Genomic DNA, 27,311 nt, shown 5'->3' with positions numbered 1-27,311 from the left:
GAATCTTAGCTCAATTAGAATGGTTTCAGGATGAGAATGAAGCTATCGCTTTTATCTAACAATCCTAGGGCAAGTCTGTAGCTAATATAGAATCAGGCATTAACGACAATCCTAATGATTATTATCACAACTCAGCAATCTATAGTTGGGGCTAATCCCTCATAACCTATTTAATCCCTAAAATCTAACAATGGAACTACTCAGACATGGCCAAGCAATTCATAAGAGCAATTAGGTAAGAAAACTTCATTAGAATAGTAAATAGATATTAATGGAGTTCCAATCACAAATATAACTTTGAATCTTCTCTCCAATCTATCAAAATCCTAAAAACCTTTTGCTGATAATAGTAAAACAAGAAACACAAGAAAGCACACTTTTGCCTCTAACATGGTAGCAAAGCTTATATAATTAGGTTAAAACTCGTTAGGGGTAATCTTGTAAATTAGTGAAGACTTGGGCTTGAAGTCGGCTGTGACCAAACGAGCTTTCTACGCGCTTTGCTGTCGATCGATGTTCTAATGTGAACATCGATCGATATTTCCCCTTAGTATCGACCGATGGTCGAGCTCGATGGTCATCTCGGGTGCTTGCTCTAAATATCTCCAAAATGCTCCAAAATCATCACTTATCTCCAAATCACTCATGATCTTATAATATAATAAATAGACTCTATAATATAATAATTAGTAGTAAAAACACCTATAAACCATGTGTGAAAGTGGGTCAAATCCATGGTCTATCAACCATCTGGTGAAGAGTCGAAGGGACGGCTCCCATGCCGTGGATCCAAGGCCACCCGAGGATCATATTGTAGGATGAATCGCAGTCAACAACAAGGAACTTGGTTGACATGTTGATCCCTTCAGCGTACACCGGGAGGGTCACCTCTCCGGCGGTCTGCTTGACTTCTCCGCTGAACCCTATGAGTGGGGTTATCCTCCGAGTTAGAGCGCTTTCCTCCATCCCCAGATCCTTGTATGCGGCCTGGAAGATGATGTTGACGGAGCTTCTATTATCTACCAATATCCTTTTCTCCAGGCAGTTCGCTACAGTGAGCGATATGACCAGGGCATCATGATGTGGGGTGAGAATCTTTTCCTGCTCCTTGGCCGTGAAACTTATTTCGTCCGTATCCAGGAGTAGGCGTTTCGGCTTGGCTGCCTCTAGGCCGTGCTTGGCGTTCCAAGTGCTCTTCTTCGGGGCTGCGTGGCTTATTCCGCTGATCTCCGAACCTCCCGATATGACATGTATCACTCGGTCCTGTCGAGGTGGTGAGACTGGAGCAGCTTCAGTGGGCTTTCCCGTTGTCTCTTTGCTTAGATGGCTCTTGGCCTTCTTGGAAAAGAACTCCCTGAGGTGTCCTTTCTTAAGCAACTCTTTGACCTCGATCTTCAGTGCGACGCAGTCCTCCGTTTTGTGACCGTGGTCTCGGTGGAAGTCGCACCAGCGACCAGGGTTCCGGAAAGAATCGGGTGCTTTCATCTTCTGAGGCCACTTGACCTGTTGGCCCATCTGCCTCAGAACATTAATCAGCTTCGGCCTTGAGACGGAGAGGTGAGAGATGTCTGGCCACGTGGACACTGCCATCCCTTCTGCCTTCTTGATCAGCGGGTTCTGGTATATGCCCTGGTTTCGATTCCCGGAGTCCCTGGCTGGTCTTTGAGAGGGTTTCTCATCTCGCTCGGTTCGGTCTGATCTGATCGCCTTGGGATCTTGCTTTTGCTGCGCCTTAGCTCGACTGGCGACATCTTCCTCCCATTTTACCAGCGCCCAAGCTCGGGACAGGACGTCTTCCATGGTTTTCCACTGATATTTGGTTAATTCCTTATAGAGGTCCTCGTCGGGAAGCATGCCTCTCTTGAAGGCAGAGATGGCAGTGGGGATGCTGCACTCGGGAATAGCCACTTTTTCTTGATTGAAGCGGGCTATGTAGCCTCACAGGGGTTCCACCCGGTGTTGGAGGATTTCGTAGAGGCCATCAGAGGTTTTCTCCAGGTCCCTGCTGCTTTCTCCAGGTCCCTGCTGCTGGCGAATTGTTCCACGAACTTATCGCTGAGAATCGCAAAGGAGGCTATGGACCTGGAGGGTAGGTTGATGTACCATTGCAAAGCGGGTCGGGTCAGGGTTAAGCCGAATCCTTTGCACATGGTAGCTTCACGCGACTCCTTTGGGAGTGCTACGGCGAGCATCCTTTGTCTGTATTGGGCGACGTGATCGTCTGGATTGGTAGTACCGTCATACGCCTTTATGTTGGGGAAGGGGAATTTCCTAGGCATTTCGATCAAGGTGATCTCATCCGTGAAAGGAGTGTCGGCATAAGAGTCGGGGTTGCTCTTCCGGATGGGGGAGCTACCCCTGGAATCCTCTCTACGATGGACTGCATGGCATCGAGCCTCTTGGAGAACATCTGCTCCAGGTAAGCGACCATAAGAGACTCCGCTTTTATTGCTCCCTCGGGTGCTTCTTTATCGGGTTTCGGCTCAGATTTGCTGTCTTCTACGTCGTAGGTCTGAGCATCCTTAACCTTTACGCGCGTTGATGCGTCTTCTTACGGCGCCGTAGGTGGGAGATTCACACCCGTTCAAGAGTTAGGTGTTTCTAGAGTCGGCATGGGCCGGATCTGAGCCCGGAACCGACGCTTCTTGTTACTTGCTGTGTTGAGGGCTTGGTTCTCGTCTCGGAGGTTCAGATTCTCTGATTCGAGCTGGCTCAGCTTCTCGGCGCTCTGCTCTAGTTGCTTGGAGTGTTCGTTGAGCTTCTCCTTCAAGCTCTGGACTTCCGAGGAGAGATCGGAATTAGTCTCCTCTCGAGTTTTATGCAGCTCGGTTACTTGACTTCGCAGACCATCGAGTTGCCTCTGGAGTTCGGCTTCTCTTTTGGTAGCTTCGGGCAGCTCGTTCTGCTTATCCACCGCCATTAACACTTAGTTTAGATTACTCCCCTCCTTCTAGCGCCAAACTATTAGGGGATTTTTATGTAGGATATTTGTGAGTACTACGGAATGATGGACAAAGCTGGTATTTGTATTGATTTTGAGAGATATAGTAGAGATAAAGACTTGAAGAGACGTTTTATTGAGTAGACAAACTAGGATTACAATTATTTTAGTAAGAACCCTAATTCTAGTCGTTTAGCTCTGGCATCTAAGTCTTGAAGTGTCGATCCCTTGGTTTAGGGTTTAGGTTCCCTTTATATAGTCGTCTTATGGCGGGCCTTAGCCGCTTGGAGTAGGTTAAACTCTTCCATATTCGGAAATATGAAAGGTTCTCCTTATCTGAAGTTTTCCTTTTCCCGGAGGAAGGGGGTGGTCCCTGGAACCGAACGCGGAATACTTCTTAGCGGGGATCCGGGGTGTCTCGTAGCGGAGACCCGGAGGCCGGTGTCCTGCCTGGGATCTGGAGGAATACTATACCTGAACCTCTTATTTGAGAGAGTAATTCACTCCTTATGGTAATTTGAGTGAGATCACGCGGTAGTAATCTGAAACTTAGAAGCCCTCGACGGAGCCCCCCCTCCCCAATACAATCCAAATACGAGAACTCACTTCAGGAAAATCCCAAACCTCAAGCGAAAGCATAAGATGACCAAAATCCGGGAACGCCTAGAGAGACCGATCGCCCCACAAACTCAGAAAAAAAATACAGCATGCGAATGCTCAATCGCGACCTGTATGGGGGACAGAAACACTACCAACTAGCACCGACCAAAGAATAGAACTTCTTCGCTTACGATAAAAACAAAAGACGAATCGACTTCATATACGGAGTTTCTAAATTCTACAACTCAGTTAACTCGATCAAAGCATACCAACGAAGAGCCGAGAACAACGTAGGAATCAGAGAGCCCCTATCAGGCCCCGACTATGAAATAACATTCGACGAGAACGAAACTGCATATCTCGACAAACCAGACGACGACGCCCTCGTAATACGACTCGACGTCGGCGGCTGTAAACTATCTCAGGTCATTGATATACCATGGATTTCACCCATTATTAGCCATGGCATATAGATGTTTTAATATATATTTACTAGGATATAGAGTCTATTTAGAGTATTTACAGGTTCAGGGACGATTTGGAGGAATGTAGTGATTTTGGTATCTTTTGGAGCCTTTTAAGTAGCTATGGATGGAGACCTACCCACTGTTAGATTGAGCCCATATTTTGACACAAGATATACCTTTGAGTTATCTTTCCAATGCTGCCGTTTTAAGGTCAATCAGCATCCTGTCGCAGAAGTTATGCCCGTTGTACTGAAGAGTGGTCAGTCTGCCTCGCGAGAGAAAGCTGTCGAGGAGATGAAGGACTGTCGATCGACGGTGCACCCTTGCCATCGATCGACAGTGATGCCAGAACGTGGTCTGAGCATATTTTATGACCGACTGAAGCCCAGAAGCAACCACAAATTACCAGAATACCCTTGGACGACCTGAAACCCTATTTATGTTATTTCTAAGCCACTGTTGACGGCTACGCTCTCTATTATTCATTATTCTTGGAGAAGATCAATTCTCCTTCAGAGATTAATTGGAACTCCATTGGTTTTACCATTGATTTATCTATCTATTATTCAGATTATGTTTTGTGTTACTGTTTGCATGTCTGAGTAATTCATCCTGTTAGTTTATTGATTCCATGAGCTTAAAGTGCAATTGAATAACGGAACCCGAACCCTGAGTGGATTAGTTGTGGAAACTGAAATTCGCACTGTCGATTTACGTTTAAATTAGGAAACTACGAAAACCCTAATTTCCCAGAGGTCCCGGATCTCTGCGAGAGCCAACGGCAAGTGATCAAATATATGCGGAAATCATGAAAAGATAACAAACAAGTTTAGAGAAAACAGTAGATCTTATTTCGAGTCCGCGTGAGAGCGTTGCGATCATTACAAGAGATCATAAAAGCTTTGGCCGCAAAGGCTGTCAGCAAGTTACCTAGTTCTAGCGGCCTAAAAGCTCAAACCTATTTGACTCGCAGCTCGATAACAAAAGACGAAGAAAATACAGAAAAGGTTTTTGATTGATTTCGGACTGAACCTTATGAAAGGCTCCCTACGTACCCCTTTCGAGGATCAAGCCGAACGTAGTTCAAGAGTGAACCAAGAGATCGAACAGCTTGTGCACGTTCATCTGGTAATCGGGTGCCAGTCATGGAAACAGAGCATGTCGAGAATAATGCCTCAGCGTTTCTAAGTGCCGAGAGTTCTAAGTCTAAAAAGTTGTCCCCCGTGCCTCTCGCCTAGGACTCCTTCTATACTCGCTACTAGGTCGGTTTACGCTTTTTCCTCTTCTGCCCTTAAGCCGTCATAACTTAAAAATGGAGATATTCCGTTTTTCCCGATCTTATCTGAAGTTTTCCTTTTCCCGGAGGAAGGGGGTGGTCCCTGGAACCGAACGCGGAATACTTCTTAGCGGGGATCCGGGATGTCTCGTAGCGGAGACCCGGAGGCCGGTGTCCTGCCTGGGATCTGGAGGAATACTATACCTGAACCTCTTATTTGAGAGAGTAATTCACTCCTTATGGTAATTTGAGTGAGATCACGCGGTAGTAATCCGAAACTTAGAAGCCCTCGACGGAGCCCCCCCTCCCCAATACAATCCAAATACGAGAACTCACTTCAGGAAAATCCCAAACCTCAAGCGAAAGCATAAGATGACCAAAATCCGGGAACGCCTAGAGAGACCGATCGCCCCACAAACTCAGAAAAAAAATACAGCATGCGAATGCTCAATCGCGACCTGTATGGGGGACAGAAACACTACCAACTAGCACCGACCAAAGAATAGAACTTCTTCGCTTACGACAAAAACAAAAGACGAATCGACTTCATATACGGAGTTTCTAAATTCTACAACCCAGTTAACTCGATCAAAGCATACCAACGAAGAGCCGAGAACAACGTAGGAATCAGAGAGCCCCTATCAGGCCCCGACTATGAAATAACATTCGACGAGAACGAAACTGCATATCTCGACAAACCAGACGACGACACCCTCGTAATACGACTCGACGTCGGCGGCTGTAAACTATCTCAGGTCATTGATATACCATGGATTTCACCCATTATTAGCCATGGCATATAGATGTTTTAATATATATTTACTAGGATATAGAGTCTATTAAGAGTATTTACAGGTTCAGGGACGATTTGGAGGAATGTAGTGATTTTGGTATCTTTTGGAGCCTTTTAAGTAGCTATGGATGGAGACCTACCCACTGTTAGATTGAGCCCATATTTTGACACAAGATATACCTTTGAGTTATCTTTCCAATGCTGCCGTTTTAAGGTCAATCAGCATCCTGTCGCAGAAGTTATGCCCGTTGTACTGAAGAGTGGTCAGTCTGCCTCGCGAGAGAAAGCTGTCGAGGAGATGAAGGACTGTCGATCGATGGTGCACCCTTGCCATCGATCGACAGTGATGCCAGAACGTGGTCTGAGCATATTTTATGACCGACTGAAGCCCAGAAGCAACCACAAATTACCAGAATACCCTTGGACGACCTGAAACCCTATTTATGTTATTTCTAAGCCACTGTTGACGGCTACGCTCTCTATTATTCATTATTCTTGGAGAAGATCAATTCTCCTTCAGAGATTAATTGGAACTCCATTGGTTTTACCATTGATTTATCTATCTATTATTCAGATTATGTTTTGTGTTACTGTTTGCATGTCTGAGTAATTCATCCTGTTAGGTTTATTGATTCCATGAGCTTAAAGTGCAATTGAATAACGGAACCCGAACCCTGAGTGGATTAGTTGTGGAAACTGAAATTCGCACTGTCGATTTACGTTTAAATTAGGAAACTAGGAAAACCCTAATTTCCCAGAGGTCCCGGATCTCTGCGAGAGCCAACGGCAAGTGATCAAATATATGCGGAAATCATGAAAAGATAACAAACAAGTTTAGAGAAAACAGTAGATCTTATTTCGAGTCCGCGTGAGAGCGTTGCGATCATTACAAGAGATCATAAAAGCTTTGGCCGCAAAGGCTGTCAGCAAGTTACCTAGTTCTAGCGGCCTAAAAGCTCATACCTATTTGACTCGCAGCTCGATAACAAAAGACGAAGAAAATACAGAAAAGGTTTTTGATTGATTTCGGACTGAACCTTATGAAAGGCTCCCTACGTACCCCTTTCGAGGATCAAGCCGAACGTAGTTCAAGAGTGAACCAAGAGATCGAACAGCTTGTGCACGTTCATCTGGTAATCGGGTGCCAGTCATGGAAACAGAGCATGTCGAGAATAATGCCTCAGCGTTTCTAAGTGCCGAGAGTTCAAAGTCTAAAAAGTTGTCCCCCGTGCCTCTCGCCTAGGACTCCTTCTATACTCGCTACTAGGTCGGTTTACGCTTTTTCCTCTTCTGCCCTTAAGCCGTCATAACTTAAAAATGGAGATATTCCGTTTTTCCCGATCTTATCTGAAGTTTTCCTTTTCCCGGAGGAAGGGGGTGGTCCCTGGAACCGAACGCGGAATACTTCTTAGCGGGGATCCGGGGTGTCTCGTAGCGGAGACCCGGAGGCCGGTGTCCTGCCTGGGATCTGGAGGAATACTATACCTGAACCTCTTATTTGAGAGAGTAATTCACTCCTTATGGTAATTTGAGTGAGATCACGCGGTAGTAATCCGAAACTTAGAAGCCCTCGACGGAGCCCCCCCTCCCCAATACAATCCAAATACGAGAACTCACTTCAGGAAAATCCCAAACCTCAAGCGAAAGCATAAGATGACCAAAATCCGGGAACGCCTAGAGAGACCGATCGCCCCACAAACTCAGAAAAAAAATACAGCATGCGAATGCTCAATCGCGACCTGTATGGGGGACAGAAACACTACCAACTAGCACCGACCAAAGAATAGAACTTCTTCGCTTACGACAAAAACAAAAGACGAATCGACTTCATATACGGAGTTTCTAAATTCTACAACCCAGTTAACTCGATCAAAGCATACCAACGAAGAGCCGAGAACAACGTAGGAATCAGAGAGCCCCTATCAGGCCCCGACTATGAAATAACATTCGACGAGAACGAAACTGCATATCTCGACAAACCAGACGACGACGCCCTCGTAATACGACTCGACGTCGGCGGCTGTAAACTATCTCAGGTCATTGATATACCATGGATTTCACCCATTATTAGCCATGGCATATAGATGTTTTAATATATATTTACTAGGATATAGAGTCTATTAAGAGTATTTACAGGTTCAGGGACGATTTGGAGGAATGTAGTGATTTTGGTATCTTTTGGAGCCTTTTAAGTAGCTATGGATGGAGACCTACCCACTGTTAGATTGAGCCCATATTTTGACACAAGATATACCTTTGAGTTATCTTTCCAATGCTGCCGTTTTAAGGTCAATCAGCATCCTGTCGCAGAAGTTATGCCCGTTGTACTGAAGAGTGGTCAGTCTGCCTCGCGAGAGAAAGCTGTCGAGGAGATGAAGGACTGTCGATCGACGGTGCACCCTTGCCATCGATCGACAGTGATGCCAGAACGTGGTCTGAGCATATTTTATGACCGACTGAAGCCCAGAAGCAACTACAAATTACCAGAATACCCTTGGACGACCTGAAACCCTATTTATGTTATTTCTAAGCCACTGTTGACGGCTACGCTCTCTATTATTCATTATTCTTGGAGAAAATCAATTCTCCTTCAGAGATTAATTGGAACTCCATTGGTTTTACCATTGATTTATCTATCTATTATTCAGATTATGTTTTGTGTTACTGTTTGCATGTCTGAGTAATTCATCCTGTTAGGTTTATTGATTCTATGAGCTTAAAGTGCAATTGAATAACGGAACCCGAACCCTGAGTGGATTAGTTGTGGAAACTGAAATTCGTACTGTCGATTTACGTTTAAATTAGGAAACTAGGAAAACCCTAATTTCCCAGAGGTCCCGGATCTCTGCGAGAGCCAACGGCAAGTGATCAAATATATGCGGAAATCATGAAAAGATAACAAACAAGTTTAGAGAAAACAGTAGATCTTATTTCGAGTCCGCGTGAGAGCGTTGCGATCATTACAAGAGATCATAAAAGCTTTGGCCGCAAAGGCTGTCAGCAAGTTACCTAGTTCTAGCGGCCTAAAAGCTCAAACCTAGTTGACTCGCAGCTCGATAACAAAAGACGAAGAAAATACAGAAAAGGTTTTTGATTGATTTCGGACTGAACCTTATGAAAGGCTCCCTACGTACCCCTTTCGAGGATCAAGCCGAACGTAGTTCAAGAGTGAACCAAGAGATCGAACAGCTTGTGCACGTTCATCTGGTAATCGGGTGCCAGTCATGGAAACAGAGCTTGTCGAGAATAATGCCTCAGCGTTTCTAAGTGCCGAGAGTTCTAAGTCTAAAAAGTTGTCCCCCGTGCCTCTCGCCTAGGACTCCTTCTATACTCGCTACTAGGTCGGTTTACGCTTTTTCCTCTTCTGCCCTTAAGCCGTCATAACTTAAAAATGGAGATATTCCGTTTTTCCCGATCTTATCTGAAGTTTTCCTTTTCCCGGAGGAAGGGGGTGGTCCCTGGAACCGAACGCGGAATACTTCTTAGCGGGGATCCGGGGTGTCTCGTAGCGGAGACCCGGAGGCCGGTGTCCTGCCTGGGATCTGGAGGAATACTATACCTGAACCTCTTATTTGAGAGAGTAATTCACTCCTTATGGTAATTTGAGTGAGATCACGCGGTAGTATTCCGAAACTTAGAAGCCCTCGACGGAGCCCCCCCTCCCCAATACAATCCAAATACGAGAACTCACTTCAGGAAAATCCCAAACCTCAAGCGAAAGCATAAGATGACCAAAATCCAGGAACGCCTAGAGAGACTGATCGCCCCACAAACTCAGAAAAAAAATACAGCATGCGAATGCTCAATCGCGACCTGTATGGGGGACAGAAACACTACCAACTAGCACCGACCAAAGAATAGAACTTCTTCGCTTACGACAAAAACAAAAGACGAATCGGCTTCATATACGGAGTTTCTAAATTCTACAACCCAGTTAACTCGATCAAAGCATACCAACGAAGAGCCGAGAACAACGTAGGAATCAGAGAGCCCCTATCAGGCCCCGACTATGAAATAACATTCGACGAGAACGAAACTGCATATCTCGACAAACCAGACGACGACGCCCTCGTAATACGACTCGACGTCGGCAGCTGTAAACTATCTCAGGTCATTGATATACCATGGATTTCACCCATTATTAGCCATGGCATATAGATGTTTTAATATATATTTACTAGGATATAGAGTCTATTTAGAGTATTTACAGGTTCAGGGACGATTTGGAGGAATGTAGTGATTTTGGTATCTTTTGGAGCCTTTTGAGTAGCTATGGATGGAGACCTTCCCACTGTTAGATTGAGCCCATATTTTGACACAAGATATACCTTTGAGTTATCTTTCCAATGCTGCCGTTTTAAGGTCAATCAGCATCCTGTCGCAGAAGTTATGCCCGTTGTACTGAAGAGTGGTCAGTCTACCTCGCGAGAGAAAGCTGTCGAGGAGATGAAGGACTGTCGATCAACGGTACACCCTTGCCATCGATCGACAGTGATGCCAGAACGTGGTCTGAGCATATTTTATGACCGACTGAAGCCCAGAAGCAACCACAAATTACCAGAATACCCTTGGACGACCTAAACCCTATTTATGTTATTTCTAAGCCACTGTTGACGGCTACGCTCTCTATTATTCATTATTCTTGGAGAAGATCAATTCTCCTTCAGAGATTAATTGGAACTCCATTGGTTTTACCATTGATTTATCTATCTATTATTCAGACTATGTTTTGTGTTACTGTTTGCATGTCTGAGTAATTCATCATGTTAGGTTTATTGATTCCATGAGCTTAAAGTGCAATTGAATAACGGAACCCGAACCCTGAGTGGATTAGTTGTGGAAACTGAAATTCGCACTGTCGATTTACGTTTAAATTAGGAAACTAGGAAAACCCTAATTTCCCAGAGGTCCCGGATCTCTGCGAGAGCCAACGGCAAGTGATCAAATATATGCGGAAATCATGAAAAGATAACAAACGAGTTTAGAGAAAACAGTAGATCTTATTTCGAGTCCGCGTGAGAGCGTTGCGATCATTACAAGAGATCATAAAAGCTTTGGCCGCAAAGGCTGTCAAAAATTTACCTAGTTCTAGCGGCCTAAAAGCTCAAACCTAGTTGACTCGCAGCTCGATAACAAAGGACGAAGAAAATACAGAAAAGGTTTTTGATTGATTTCGGACTGAACCTTATGAAAGGCTCCCTACGTACCCCTTTCGAGGATCAAGCCGAACGTAGTTCAAGAGTGAACCAAGAGATCGAACAGCTTGTGCACGTTCATCTGGTAATCGGGTGCCAGTCATGGAAACAGAGCATGTCGAGAATAATGCCTCAGCGTTTCTAAGTGCCGAGAGTTCTAAGTCTAAAAAGTTGTCCCCCGTGCCTCTCGCCTAGGACTCCTTATATACTCGCTAATAGGTCGGTTTACGCTTTTTCCTCTTCTGCCCTTAAGCCGTCATAACTTAAAAATGGAGATATTCCATTTTTCCCGATCTTTCTAATTATCTTCGAATACTTCGTATTTATACGCGGAAACTTGACATTTATCTTTCCTTGCGAACCAAGCGTAAACCGTCCTACGGTTTATGGGCTTTTGGTTAAGAAATCGTAAGTGGGTTTCGAGTCACGTCTTAGGTCTCTTTGGGCCGTTGTTTGACTCGAAACGTTTATTACGGCTTCTTTCGATAAAAACGAACTTTCCGCGGTTTTTATCGTAAAGTTTGATTGATGACTTCAAATGACGAGAAAGAAGAAATGGGTTGGCTACGGTCTTCGGGAGATAGCATTAAAGAGTAGACGAGAATGCATGGATTCGTGTCGTATCGACCGAGTCGTGTGCCTGCTCGGTCGCTACGTAGCAACTGAGCCATGTACGTGCTCGGTCGCTACGTAGCGACCGAGCTTCGATGAGAGCTCGGTCGCTACGTAGCGACCAAGCCGTGTAGCGACCGAGCCGTGTAGCGACCGAGCTTTGGTGAGAGCTCGGTCGCTACGTAGCGACTAGCTTTTGCGCTGGTTGCTACACGGCAACCTCGTTCGCGTCTTTCTCCTATATTTCGTGAATGTGTTTTCTCCGCAAGATTCTTCGTAAAAATAAATATTTTTCTAGGATTTATTTTTTGTAAAAACGTTCATGCCGATTTTTACAGACTTTCAGACATTGATTCCGTCGTGACCGATTTTGACCCCAACAGTTAGCCCCCCAGCTTGTTAGAACCATGAGCTTCAAGCGTGAGGTTCTAGCAAGTGGCTTGGAAAGTTAGGCAAGTTAGGTGAGTTAGGCGGAATTTATGGTCGAAAAGGTCTGTGGTAAGTGGTCTTCTCGCTCTAAAAGTAGAACGCGATAAGATTGGGGCTGCGCCTTATGCCTACGTGCCCTTGTTGAAGGGATCAAGCCTTTCGTAGTTCGTCTTCGAGTTAAGGTTTGTATGACTAGTTTTCCAGCGAGACCTTTACGGTCTGGTTTTTATGTAGAGGTTATCAGGCGTGTTGCTGCCGATGGCATTTTATATGGGTGTAGAAGGAAGACAACGAGTTGTCATCTCGTAATCTAACTATGTGTGAACTGCTATATCCGTGATCTATTTTGAGAGTTTTCCGCAGTGTGTAAACTTGCCGGATTTCTGAAGACGCTCGAATATTGGCAAAGAGACAAATTTTGGGATCTCGTATCAAGGTTTTTGATACTATGCCTAGAGATGTTAGAGACCAGTGCGCTGGGTTTAGGGCAAGACCTAGGTTTACTCCTGGTTTTAGAGGGTGCGATGACTAATTCGACTTATGTATCCCGTTTCAGTTTCATCCTGATTCCATACCGATTTAAAGTCCGCGATAGGTTCTCGGCTTATACGACTTGTATGGTTGGAACCGAGCATCTCTCCAAGGACAATTTTTAAGCCTCCTGGAAGTGCTGACCAAAAATTTTGGGTTTCTTTTATAGCGCTATTATCCTTGTGTTGGATGTACGAGAGTCATCTCTAGGAGATGGCTAAGTCTGTTTAGGACGTTAGGAGTTTGTTGTGATCAGCAACAAACTTAATGGTTAAAATTACCGTTTCGAGTCTTCGCGAAGGATATGTATTGAGAAGATGTTAGTGCATATGACTGTCTGGTCTTCCAAGAAAGTGTTTTTATCGAGGAAGAAAATTTCGTCGAAGAACGAATCTTCAGCGTCTGCGACGTCTCACGATGCTGAAGATTTGTTATTCTTTCGTATGCTGCGTTTCGTGCTTGAAATGTTCGCGGGCTTGAAGATGTTTCGCGATGTTGCAAGGAATTAGTCTTAGCCCTGCGTTTGGGAAACATTCTGGTTTGACTACGGATGTTTGCAGCCAGAATTGTTGTTCCTGTTTGGATTTGATTTGCGATCGAGGAGTTAGGACCAAGGGGTCGCGTTAATTTGTCCCCGGAAAGAGGCATCCTCCTATACTGTGCTTTGTGTGGTGTTGGCCTTCTAAAATTTCTTTCGTGTCTATTTGAGGATGTTCCGTATAGCTATAGGAGCTCTGTTTCGAATTTTCCTTACATGCCGCATTTTACGAGTAAAACACAGCGGGCATAAAGTGAATCGTAGTATATGGAACTTGGTCGATTTTTGACAAGTGGAACCTTTTCGTTAACTGTTTGGTTGTTAGGACTGAGTTTTGTTATGACAAATTTACCGTATGATTCCCGTTTTTGGGTGGTACGATAATTGTTTGTGTAATCGTTACTTGGCGTTTCAAGACAAATTCCAGATTACCGTTTAGCCGTCAAGTTATTGGAGCGGTGGTCGCTCAATTGTTTTGGCTTTGCATGAAGTCTGTCCTCAACTTTATAGCCAAGGACGTTGTTGCCAAAGAATTAGACTATGACACTTTGGTGCTGTCAATAAGGTCAAGTCGGTTAGAATCGTCCTTAAAGGGGATTCTGTAACCTAGTTCGGCTTCGAAGGAAAGGCGTAATTGGGCGAGGGACGAATGGCGTTTATCGAGATTGATAGTCCGAGTATGCCCATGGTGGTAGAAAACGTTTTTCCACTTTAGGGTTAATTTATACGATGAAAGTTTCGTATAATGTTTCCTTTATTCGTATGAAGTTGTTTCCTTTGTTTCTGAGGGAGATAAAGCCTAAGAAGCTCGATACAGAGCTCGTACGGAGTCAGTTGCGGGGTGATTTCCTGCTCGGACGTGACCAAGCGGAATGAGAGCGGATGCCAGTGAGTCGCGGGGCTAAAGAATGAGACCTTTCAGATCGTGGTGCGAGGAAGTAAAGTTTATATTGGTCGTCCAATGTCGGATCATACAGCTTGGTTTTTTGCTATAAGGAAAGTACTTTTTCGTAAAACCTGTTACGTTTACTTTCGAAAGTTATTTCGTATGACATGATCTGATTATACGAAGGATTTTTTGCGTAAGTAACGGGCGACCGGTTTTTACGAATTTATTAAATTGACGCGACATTTGGAGATGTCAAAATAACGATGTTTCCGCAGATTTTTGAAAAACGTTTTCGCTTTTGTTTTTATTCTTCGGTGAAAGTCTCTCTGAGTCAATCATGAAGTTTTACCAAAGGTTATTTCACCGAGATCTAGTCGCGAAACGTTTTTGCAGGTTTCTTGAATGAATCAGTTAACCAGCGATAGACTTAGTCGACGAGCGGGGAGGACGTGTTCCCTTTGTCGTATTTTCTGTCACTTTTGTTCTTGATTTTGCTTTGTCGCAAATGTTTTTGATGTTTTTCCGTGAGTCGGTTGCTTCAACGGAAAATTAGAGTGATGCTTTGATGCCTGAAGAATTCTCGTATAATGATTCTTATACGAAACTCGTTTTATCAAATCGGAAAAGATCTTTATGACTTCAGCAAATCATCGACTTTCATTCTGAAGTTTGGCAGAGGTTTTCTAAACGAATGATTGTGATGATAGATGCTGTATAGTCTTTGAGAATTTTTCCAACATGGTTTGGATCAGTTCCTATCGTTTAGACGAATCTCAGATTGTCGTTTGCTTTTAGGATGATCTTGACGAGACATCGCATTGTATGAATATTTTTCCGCATATTTCTTCGAGAGTTTTCTTTGTCGAAAGCGTTTTCTTGATCTTGACGAGACATCACATTGTTTGAATATGGTTTTGAAGTATGGGAGTATACGAGTATAGTATACCCACCTACTCCGTCCCTCTTTTCTCGAGGAATAGAATGATCGACAGTCCGAGTCGGTTTGAAGACGACGCTTGGACTGTGATTTGGTTGTTTCCAGGTTGAAGACTTGGAATATGTCGGTTCCAAGAAAATTGCCAGAAACGAATCGGTTTTCAGACGACGTTCATGTCTCTAGTTTTCTCTCTCCTTAGGAAGCGAGCTTGATATGTGTGGCGATCGTTTCTCGATTTCGGAGAGTTTATATCGGTTTGCAAGATCTAGACAAACAATTATGGGACAATATATCGAGACAGGAAAAATCACCTAAGACTTAGTTCGCTAGACTATCCACCTAGGTTTTACGTTCCCTAAAGTTCTATGGCAGTCTCAAAAGCATTTTTATTTCTTAGTAATTTCCTACGAAAACTCCAAGTCTGATTTCAAAAATTTCAAGTCGCAAATACCTTAGTTCTCTCGAAGATGCAGTTTGGTCACTTCTCAGTTTTGCTAGCTCATTTTCCCTTCTCTTTTTGTGTCTGTCTGCCCACTTCGAATAGCAAGAATATTAACTTTTCATGCACTTCTCTGCTTTCCTGGCCGCGTTTTGACTGCTGCCAATATTGCGGTTTTTGTGATCCATGTTTCAATATTAGTATCATTGGATTTACGAAAATGAATAGGCATCTCGTTTAGGAATAGCCAGGGACGATCGAGAGATGCCAAGGATGATCAGTAAGACTCGCCAGGTGATGAAGTTTTGGCCACAGATCAAGGCGCGAGAGGACGGATGGTGTGACCATGGAAACAGGCGGTTGGGCGAATTTTGATTCTCGGATTTCGCTCCATCTCTTTCCTTATCCGATATTCTTTTTCTACGATCGTTGTTAGATTTTCAAAGGTTGTCATATGTTGCGAAAGTTTTTCCGAAAAAATAATATCGATCGACTCTATCGCGGGTTGGTTGCAACGTAGCGACCAACCGAGTGATTAGGTCGCTCAATATGTAGCGACCGACCGAGTGGCTTGGTCGTCAATACGTAGCGACCGACCGAATGGCTAGGTTGCTCAATATGTAGCGACCGACCGAATAGCTAGGTCGCTTAATACGTAGCGACCGACCGAGTGTCTTGGTCGCTCAATAGGTAGCGACCGACCGAGTGTCTTGGTCGCTCAATAGGTAGCGACCGACCGAGTGTCTTGCTCAGTCAATTTTATGACAGTTATTCCGCAAAATGTTATCAATTTTAATTTTACGAAAGTTGTTTCGTAAAATGTTGTCGAGCTTAATTCTTGCGAAGGTTATTTCGCAAGATGTTGTCGAGCATAATTTTTAGGAGATTTGTTCCGCAAAGAGGTTTTCAAGTTTTCGCTGTACGAGAGCTGTGACGAGGCTAATTATTGCAACCAAACTTAGTCAGAAGTTTTTCTCTTATCCGTGGGATTGATCCGTGGAAGTTTCGAGCAGTTTTTTTTTTTTTTTTTGAAGTAAGATTTGGGTGACAAACAGCGACAACTCGCAGAGTTTATTACTATGAAAGTGATACTTGAATTCTTACGAAATCTTAAGCTTCAGAAAACATTTTAGCGGTGGGGATACAATCTCCCGTTTTGCTTTTTTTTTAGTCTTCGTCAGCCGTTTTAGGTTTCGAGTGATTCTATAGAAATCAACTTCGTTTCTCTGAAAGTTATTTTGAAGAAGTACAGCCGTGGGGGTTTTGTAACCGATTTGCTGTGCTTCCATTTTCAACGATTAATCTAGGGTTTTTTTCCGAAAGATATTCGGAAGAAGTACAGCGGCGAGCTATGTACCCGATTCGATGTGCTTCCTTTTTCCGCGATTAACCTAGGGTTTTTCTGCGGTTTAGGGGAGAGCAAGTTTTACTTTTCCGAAAAGCTTTCGGAAAACGTGTTTTTGTAAAACCCTTATGCGTTGAGACTTCTTTAGTTCGGTAATGAGCCAAACTTAGGGGGTTTGATAAAATTTATCGTTTCCCTTTACGTTTAGACAGAGAAATCGCGAGCTCGTTTCGTTGCACTTCCTGTGGCGAAGAGTCGCGGCTAGGTTTTCGATTTTCTCAAGAACTGTGGTGTTTGCCTAAGCGTTCGCCGTAGGCACAGTGGCGGCTGGAGTTGCCTTACCAGCGTTATTGCAAACTACTATTTTGTCTTTCGTATTTCCAGACATTGTTTTGATCATGCGTTTTGCGGCTATGAGTTAGAGTAATCCGTCACACCCCCCCCCTCCTTCTAGCGCCAAACTATGGGAACCGAAATTCACACTGTCGATATACGTTTAAATTAGGAAACTAGGAAAACCCTAATTTCCCAGAGGTCCCGGATCTCTGTGAGAGCCAACGGCAAGTGACCAAATATATGTGGAAATCATGAAAAGATAACAAACGAGTTTAGAGAAAACAGTAGATCTTATTTCGAGTCCGCGTGAGAGCGTTGCGATCATTACAAGAGATCGTAAAAGCTTTGGCCGCAAAGGCTGTCAGCGAGTTACCTAGTTCTAGCGGCCTAAAATCTCAAACCTAGTTGACTCGCAGCTCGATAACAAAAGACGAAGAAAATACAGAAAAGGTTTTTGATTGATTTCGGACTGAACCTTATGAAAGGCTGCCTACGTACCCCTTTCGAGGATCAAGCCGAACGTAGTTCAAGAGTGAACCAAGAGATCGAACTGCTTGTGCACGTTCGTCTGGTAATCGGGTGCCAGTCATGGAAACAGAGCATGTCGAGAATAATGCCTCAGAGTTTCTAAGTGCCGAGAGTTCTGAGTCTAAAAAGTTGTCCCCCGTGCCTCTCGCCTAGGACTCCTTATATACTCGCTCCTAGGTCGGTTTACGCTTTTTCCTCTTCTGCCCTTAAGCCGTCACAACTTAAAAATGGACATATTCCGTTTTTCCCGATCTTTCTAATTATCTTCGAATACTTCGTCTTTATCCGCGGAAACTTGACATTTATCATTCCTTGCGAACCAAGCATAAACTGTGTCGTATCGATTTTTAAGAAAGCACAGTCGCTACGTAGCGACCGAGTCGTGTGCGTGCTCGGTCGCTACGTAGCGACCGAGCTTCGGGGAGAGATCGGTCGCTACGTAGTGACCGAGCCGTGTAGGTGCTCGGTCGCTACAAAGCGACCGAGCTTCGGTGAGAGCTCGGTCGCTACGTAGCGACCGAGCCGTGTACGTGCTCGGTCGCTACGTAGCGACCGAGGTTTGGTGAGAGCTCGGTCACTACGTAGCGACCGAGCTTTGGTGAGATCTCGGTCGCACGTACACGGCTCGGTCGCTACGTAGCGATCGAGCTCTCCCCGAAGCTCTGTCGCTAGGTCGCTACGTAGCGACCGAGCTTCGGGGAGAGCTTGGTCGCTACGTAGCGACCGAGCTTCGGTGAGAGCTCGGTTGCTACGTAGCGACCGAGCTTTGGTGAGAGCTCGGTCGCTATGTAGCGACCGAGCTCGTACACGTCTCGGTCGCTACGTAACGACCGAGCCATGTACTTGCTCGGTCGCTACGTAGCGACCGAGCTTCGGTGAGAGCTCGGTTGCTACGTAGCGACCGATCTTTGGTGAGAGCTCGGTCGCTACGTAGCGACCAACTTTTGCGCTTGTTGCTACGCGGCAACCTCGTTCGCGTCTTTCTCCTATTTTTCGTGAATGTGTTTAATCCACAAGATTCTTAGTAAAAATAAATCTTTTTCTAAAATTTATTTTTTCGTAAAAACAATCATGCCGATTTTTACGGCCTTTCAGACATTGATTCCGTCGTGACCGATTTTGACCCCAACATTAGTTATCTAGGCACATACGAGAGTTGGTCTAGAGCTAATTGAACATTATTGATCTGTGCGATAACGCTTGTCTAAAGAAGCATCGAACGACACTCTGGTAATAGCATCGATCGACGCTCTGGCCATAGCATCGATCGATGCTCGCTCCTGGTTCGAACGCGAAAGCACGAACATAGGACTTAGACAGCTGATTAGCAATTGCATGCGAAAGCTGGATTGCTACTTATTAAAATCTAGTTCTAGAATTGAATATATAAAACCCTTAGTATCCTTGATTGTAGTATCGAACCTCTTGATTGATAAATCCCTAGGTCTAGCTATTTCTACTAATTGTTTACAACCTCAATCAATCAATCGAACAAATACTTTGTTCACCTTGATTTCATTTATTTACTGCTTTATAAATTGTTTGCCTAGCTTAATCTTGATTTCTAGTCTATTGTGTGCCCTAGTCTTATTTGAGAGAGTATAAATCACTCCTTATGGTAATTTGAGTGATATCAAATTTGGCGGCGTTGCCGGGGAGTTTTGATCGCCAATAGACTTGATTTGTAGGTTAGTCTAGGTTTTATTTACTGTCATAGTTACTTACATAAAAAAATTTCTTGTCTTTCAGGTACATGCCTATCAGTACAAGAAGCAGCAAGGAGGAATTACTTTTCTTCTCAGACCCAGCACGTTTGGAACGCTCGATCCGCAAAGAGAAACGCACATCATCGATCGACACTACCTCTACTACGTCGATCGACATCACCTCTACTACGTCGATCGACACCATCTCTACTACGTCGATCGACACTTGTGACAGAGCAATGATCGACAGTTCAACTGGAACATCGATCGATACCAATTCACGAACAGACATGGTCGCGACACTTGTGCTACAGAGGGATGAGAATAGAGGCCTGCATGACCCTGGAGGTCATCTGTGTAATGCAGCAGGTCAGAGGATAGATGAACAAGGGACTGCAATCCTTGAGCCATCTGCTGCCACCGAGGATGCTAAAGTTCCTCTTTAGAGATCGTGAGCAGATTTGACCAGGCCTAGTCAGTTCTACACCAACAGGTCTGCGATTCGAACTCTAGAAATCCAGGGATTTGAAATACACCCCACACACTTCTCTCATGTGGGTCAGCACCCTTATCGTGGTCTTCCTGATGAAAATCCTCTGGACCATATTGAGACACTCGAAGACTTTGTGTCTGGCATCCAGAAGGATGTAGCAACCAAAGACTACATCTTCTGTAAGCTGTTCAAATATTCTCCCTCTGGGAATGCTAAAAATTGGCTGAGACTCTGATTGAGAACTTGATGTCTAGCAAGAGTTCCAAAAATTTGGATATGCACAGGATAAAATCAGCTGCAATGGATATTGACAAGATCGTTGAGGCTGAGATTGGTTTGTACATGAAGTCTCGTTAGTAGAACATGCTGTAGAGAAGGATGAGGATCAGGGCTATATAGAAAAGATGGAATCTATGATAGAGAAGGTCCTGAAAATTCGGCAGAAGACAAGTGCATACTTAAATCTGAGGTTGGATGTTCTCTACAAAGAGCTGAATGGAAAAATAGAAACCTTAGAGGCCCATGTCATGATGCTAGATGCCCAGGTTTCTCAGACTGCAGAAGCTGTGAAGAAGCAAGAAGCTCTGGTTAAAGGAAAAGCTATGGAAACTGAAAGGCACCAGGTTAATGCCATCTCAGATGATGACTTTGGGGAAGTGCTCGAGCAGGAAAAGCCGGAAGAAGATGCTTTCCTAGTCAAAAGCTGCATGTCCATAGGCAGCTCGTACTGGTGTTGACCGACACCAACAACTAAGCATCGATCGACATCAATAGCTGAGCACCGATCGATATCATCAACCGAGCATCGATCGACGCCACTTTTGGGATCAGGCAAAACTATTAAAATTCAGAGCCACTCAGTTTTTGCTGCTCGACACCCGCATCCTCCCACCCTAGCTCGAGTTAAAAGGGACAACATCGGTGGACAACAACACAATGTAATCGATCGACAACAACATGGGAACATCGATCTACAACAACAGAAGAGCAGCGATCGACAACCGCCAATACCATTTCGAGTACATTTACCAGATCTTGATGCACACCGATTGAAGGAAACTCGAAATCCATCTCAGACATCTGTTTGCTTGAAGACAACAGAGAAGATAAGTCAGCAATCTGTAGAAGCACCTGAGCAAGATCAATCAACCCTAGCTGAAACCTCTTTCCTTGAGAGTGTCGATCAACGACATCTACCAGGTATCGATCGACACCAAACAGACGGATATGAACCTGCCATGGAAAGGCAGGCAGCGGAAGAAGAAATTCCAGTTGAGAAGAGAGTGAAATCTAGGAAACCCCATATCCCCAAACACCGCAGGAGAGAAGTTAACAAAGAGGAACCTGAAGGATTTCACAAGAGGGTGAAGAGGGTTCCTAAGGATATGTCTTTCGATCATAAGTATAGACTTGGTAATTTTTTTCAGCGAGAGCAGAGAGACTGATAAGGATATTGAGCTCCTATTCAACAAGGTCAGCCATAAACCCAAGAGGACACTGAAGAAGGAACAAGATCCTGGAAAGTTCATGATTCCGTGCTCTATACATAGCCACCATTTACCAAAGGCCCTATGCGATACTGGATCTGCAGTCAGCATCATGGCCATAGACACTGCTGAGCTATTAGGACTAAAGATGGAACCTTCTAAAGATAGTTTCACTTTCGTAGATAGCTCCCGAGTAAACTCAGCAGGCATGATCAAGAATGTTAAGGTGGAGATAGGGGAATGCATTATCCCTTTGGATTTTCATGCTATGGATATCAAATCAGGCAAGACATCTCCACTCCTTTTTGGAAGAGCCTTCATGGCTACAGTAGGGGCAGCTTGTAATCTTAAGAGAAGTAAGATGTGTTTGACTAATGTTGATGAAGCTGTCTTCTATGATCCCATGGAAAAGAAGAAAAGTGAGGAGCTTATTTCATGCATAGAGATGTTTGAAGATCCAGGACCTACAGCTGATTTCAATCGCGAGCACGCAGTACCAGAATCAGATTCGGTCGACATTAGAACTTCAGCATCGGACAACTCTCAGTCTTCAGAATCGATCGACATGAAGCCTTCAGCATCGGTCGACACCCTTCGAATTTCAGAACAGCCCGAGACTGAAAAGTCTAAGTCTGGGAGAAGAACCAAGAATAGAAAGAAGAAAAAGAAAAAGAATGTAGATGCAGATACCCTGTCACTAATCCCTTTGCAATGTCAAGAGGGAAGTCTTGAGTATAGAGTGCGCTGCAGAGGAGGTTCTGAACCTTTTACCAAGGTTAGAGTGCTATGTGATCTAGAGCTGAGTGAAAAAGGAGAAGTTTCTGCAAGAGCTTTTCTCAACTGCATCAACAAAATGAGGAAGAGAGACACTGAGACTTGTTTTGGAGCAAGTATACATCCTCATCCGGACTAAATCACATCTCCAAAGTCAAGCTAAATGACTAAAAGCGCTGAGTGGGAGGCAACCCACTATTAGGTAATTTCTTTCAGTTTAGTTTAAATTGCTACTGATTAAGGTCAAAAAAAACACTCTAAGGAAGACGAGTTTCCACGAGGATCGACGATGGCTGCGCAGCATCGATCGACAGAGCATCACTAGCATTGATCGATCGCCACTTAACTGTGTCGATCGATAGAGCTTCCAGAGTATTGATCGCCACTTAACTGTTTTGGTCAACACTCACATCAAAGTCATATATACTGTTTTTTCTTGTTAAATATTGTCCTTATGATTTATTTTCCCACCGATCTTAGACTGTATAACCACTAGAGATAGTGTTGTTTAAGTCTGGGGGAGGTTCTACTAACATTGTGTTTTAGTAGGCTATCTGAAAAAAAATAAAAAAAATAAAAAAATGAAAAAAAGATCCGAATAGACGATTGCCCAGCATATCGATCGATGAGAGCACGTCGATATCGATCGACAGTACATTACCTGCAGCGACTGATGGTAACTCCTTTCCATCGATCGACACTTAATACGGTCAGGTATATCGTTTTAACTTGTTAAATTAAGTACTTATGATTTATTTATTACCATAACTCCGACTAGATATATACTAAGGACAGTGTAATTTAAGTCTGGGGGGAGGTTTACTGATATTAGTGTGTTTATGAGTCTTATCAAAATGTTTTCAAAAGATTTTTATTGAGTCAAGAAGGGGATAATGAACTTATTAGATTTTTACTTGTTATCTAACCACTCTTTAGCACCATTCTAGACTTACTGATTGGAGATAGTACTAAAGATACTAAAGTGGATCAACCTGTCAACTATTCACACTTGCTGAGATTGTTTGAAGGAACGAAAACTGACCTCCAACACTTAACCTGACACAACTGCTTGTCTTGGGGCTTGGTATACATGGGATCAGATTCTTCAAACAAGTCTGGAAGGTAAAGCCTTGTGTAGATTTATCACATTTTCTCTCTCTATTTCGACCCTAGATTTATAAGTAGTAATATTTATTTTAAAAAATCGAAAAGAGAAAGAAAAAAGAAAAAGAAAGAAAATATATATATATATATATATATAATAGGTGTTAGTTAGGTGGAATCCGAACAGAACTTGGTGGCTACAACCATTAAGGCTTGCTTCATAAGGATTCCAACAAAAAGATTTTGAACGGGACTTGGTGGCGGCAATCATCAAGGTTCGATTCACATGAATTCTTGGATATAGGTCAAAAAGAGGTGAACAGGACTTGGTGGCAACCACCATTAAGGCTTGATTCATGGAAACATGTCCAATCTTGGTCAATGATCTTGCAATATAAGCAGACTTTGACTAAAGAGAAAAATTAGTAGAGAGAAAAGATAGGAACTAACTTTTACCAGCAGATCCAGATACTTGTTTGAAAATTCTTGCATCCTGTGATCGATACTCCCAAGGTAAAGCCTGCACTTTTATTTATGTTAAGAAATGAGGTTGGTAGAGGAGAATGTCAGATAGGATTTGCTAAGTTGTTGGACAGGTGAATTTTGTTGCTAAGCTAAGATATGGTATAATGTACTTTTGTGATTATGACTTCTTAGATGTGGATTGCAATATTGTAGAGGTGATGATTCTAAGTTTAAAATCATGTGAGTCCCTGCTGTTTTCAAACCTCTTTCAGAGAGACTGTCCGTCTGTTTTGCTTGAGGACAAGCAAAAGGGTAAGTCTGGGGGAGTTGATATACCATGGATATCACCCATTATTAGCTATGTTATATAGGTGTTTTAATATATATTTACTAGGATATAGAGTCTATGTAGAGTATTTACAGGTTCAGGGACAATTTGGAGGAATGTGGTGATTTTGGTGTCTTTTGGAGCCTTTTGAGTGCAAAGCTGCACGGACGCGTCAGATGTCTAGCTATGGATGGAGACCTTCCCACCATTAGATTGAGCCCATATGTTGACACAAGATATAGTTTTGAGTTAGATTTCCAATGCCGCCAGTTTAAGGTCAATCAGCATCCTGTAGCAGAAGTTATGCCTATTTTACTGAAGAGTGGTCAGTCTGCCTCGCGAAAGGAAGATGTCGAGGAGATGAAGGACTGTCGATCAACGGTGCACCCTTGCCATCGATCAACAGTGATGCCAGAACGTGGCCTGAGCATATTTTATGACCGACTGAAGCCCAGAAGCAACCACAAATTATCAGAATACCCTTGGACGATCTGAAACCCTATTTATGTTATTTCTAAGCCACTGTTGACGGCTACGCTCTCTATTATTCATTATTCTTGTTTTAGGGTTGGAGAGAAGATCAATTCTCCTTCAGAGATTGATTGGAACTCCATTGGTTTTACCATTGATTTATCTATCTATTATTCAGACTACGTTTTGTGTCACAGTTTGCATGTCTGAGTAATTCATCCTGTTAGGTTTAGGGATTCCATGAGTTTAATGTCATATTGATAATCTGTTAGGATTGCTAGGGTTTGTTTACTGATTTCTACACCATGGTAGCTTGTAATACTAGGATCTGGAATAGTTAGAAAAGCACGATAGGGTGACTGTTTGTTTGAACCTAGAATCGTAGGATAATTGAGAGGCACGAAAGTGCAATTGAATAACGGAACCCGAACCTGAGTGGATTAGTTATCTAGGCGCATACGAGAGTTGGTCTAGAGCTAATTGAACATTATTTATCTGTGCGATAACGCTTGTCTAAAGAATCATAGATCGACACTCTAGTCATAGCATCGATCGACGCTGTGGCCATAGCATCGATCGACGCTCGCTCCTGGTTCGAACGCAAAAGCCGGAACACAGGACTTAGACAGCTGATTAGCAATTACATGCGAAACCTGGATTGCTACTTATTAAAATCTAGTTCTAGAATCGAATCTATAAAACCCTTAGTATCCTTGATTGTAGTATTGAACCTCTTGATTGATAAATCCCTAGGTCTAGCTATTTCTACTAATTGTTTACAACCTCGATCAATCAATCGAACAAATACTTTGTTCACCTTGCTTTCATTTATTTTCTGCTTTATAAACTGTTTGCCTAGCTTTTTCTTGATTTCTAGTCTATTGTGTGCCCTAGCTCTCGGTGGATTCGATCCCTAAGTACTACAACTCAACCTCTTATTTGAGAGAGTATAAATCACTCCTTAGGGTAATTTGAGTGATATCAAATTTGGCACCATTGCCGGGGAGCTTTGATCGCCAATAGACTTTATTTGTACGTTTAGTCTAGGTTTTATTTACTGTCATTGTTACTTACATAAAAAAATTTCTTGTCTTTCAAGTACATGCCTATCAGTACCAGAAGCAGCAACGAGGGATTACTTTTCTTCTCAAACCCAGCACGTTTGGAACGCTCGATCCGCGAAGAAAACGCACATCATCGATCGACACTGCCTCTACTACGTCGAACGACACCACCTCTACTACGTCGATCGACACCATCTCTACTACGTCGATCGACAGTTCAACTCGAACATCGATCGATACCAATCTGCGAACAGACATGGTCGCGACACTTGTGCTACAAATGGATGAGAATGGAGACCTGCATGACCCTGGAGGTCATTTGTGTGATGCAGAAGGTCAGAGGATAGATGGACAAGGGACTGCAATCCTTGAGCCATCTGCTGCCACCGAGGATGCTAAAGTTCCTCTTCAGAGATCGTTAGTAGATTTGACCAGGCCTAGTCAGTTCTACACCAACAGGTCTGCAATTCGACCTCTAGAAATCCAGGGATTTCAAATACACGCCACACACTTCTCTCATGTGGGTCAGCACCCTTATTGTGGTCTTCCTGATGAAAATCCTCTGGACCATATTGAGACACTCGAAGACTTTGTGTCTTGCATCCAGAAGGATGCAGCAACCAAAGACTACATCTTCTGCAAGCTGTTCAAATATTCTCTCTCTAGGAATGCTAAAAATTGTCTGAGAAGCCTACCCCCAGGATCTCTCACTACATGGAATGATGTCAGGACTGTGTTTATGACTGAATTTTTAGATGATGCAAGGGCTGAAGAGATGAGAGATAAAATTTGGACATTCTGTCAGGGACCTACGGAAGCTTTCAAAAGCTCTTGGGAGAGGTTTAGGAGATACCTAAGGGACTGTCCACATCATGGTTTTACGGAGACTTAGTTGTTGAAGAAGTTCAGCAAGTGTATTGATGTGCGATATAATATGATGTTGGACGCTGCAAGCGAAGGAAACTTTGAGACAAGGACCCTAGAGAAAGCTAAGAGACTGATTGAGAACTTGATGTCTAGAAAGAGTTCCAAAAATCTGGATACGCACAGGATAAAATCAGCTGCAATGGATAGTGACAAGATCGTTGAGGCTGAGATTGGTTCTGTACATGAAGTCTCGTTAGTAGAACATGCTGTAGAGAAGGATGAGGATCCGGGCTATATAGAAAAGATGGAATATATGATCGTTGAGGCTGAGATTGGTTCTGTACATCGATCGACGCTCGCTCCTGGTTCGCACGCGAAAGCAGGAACACAGGACTTAGACAGCTGATTAGCAATTGCATGCGAAAGTTGGATTGCTACTTATTAAAATCTAGTTCTAGAATTGAATCTATAGAACCCTTAGTATCCTTGATTGTAGTATCGAACCTCTTGATTGATAAATCCCTAGGTCTAGCTATTTCTCCTAATTGTTACAACCTCAATCAATCAATCGAACAAATACTTTGTTCACCTTGCTTTCATTTATTTACTGCTTTATAAACTGTTTGCCTAGCTTAATCTTGATTTCTAGTCAATTGTGTACCCTAGCTCTCTGTGGATTCGATCCCTAAGTACTAC

The 27,311-nt window shown here is 43.5% G+C and overlaps 1 protein-coding gene across 1 annotated transcript; it reads right to left on the bottom strand.

Annotated features, from left to right (window-relative positions):
- Positions 1-726: 726 nt before the first annotated feature.
- On the bottom strand, positions 727-1,800 carry LOC106350253. Its single transcript, XM_048766712.1, has one exon. It carries the CDS (start codon positions 1,798-1,800, stop codon positions 727-729), a length of 1,074 nt encoding a protein of 357 aa, XP_048622669.1.
- Positions 1,801-27,311: the final 25,511 nt, after the last annotated feature.

Source organism: Brassica napus, chromosome C8 (genome assembly GCF_020379485.1).
Source record: "Brassica napus cultivar Da-Ae chromosome C8, Da-Ae, whole genome shotgun sequence".
Lineage (NCBI taxonomy): Eukaryota > Viridiplantae > Streptophyta > Magnoliopsida > Brassicales > Brassicaceae > Brassica > Brassica napus.
This window is presented reverse-complemented; position numbering and strand designations above follow the sequence as displayed.

What these genes read in the sequence shown, in the direction of transcription:
- LOC106350253 (XM_048766712.1), bottom strand. Translation starts at nt 1,800, where the DNA reads ATGGAAGACGTCCTGTCCCGAGCTTGGGCGCTGGTAAAATGGGAGGAA.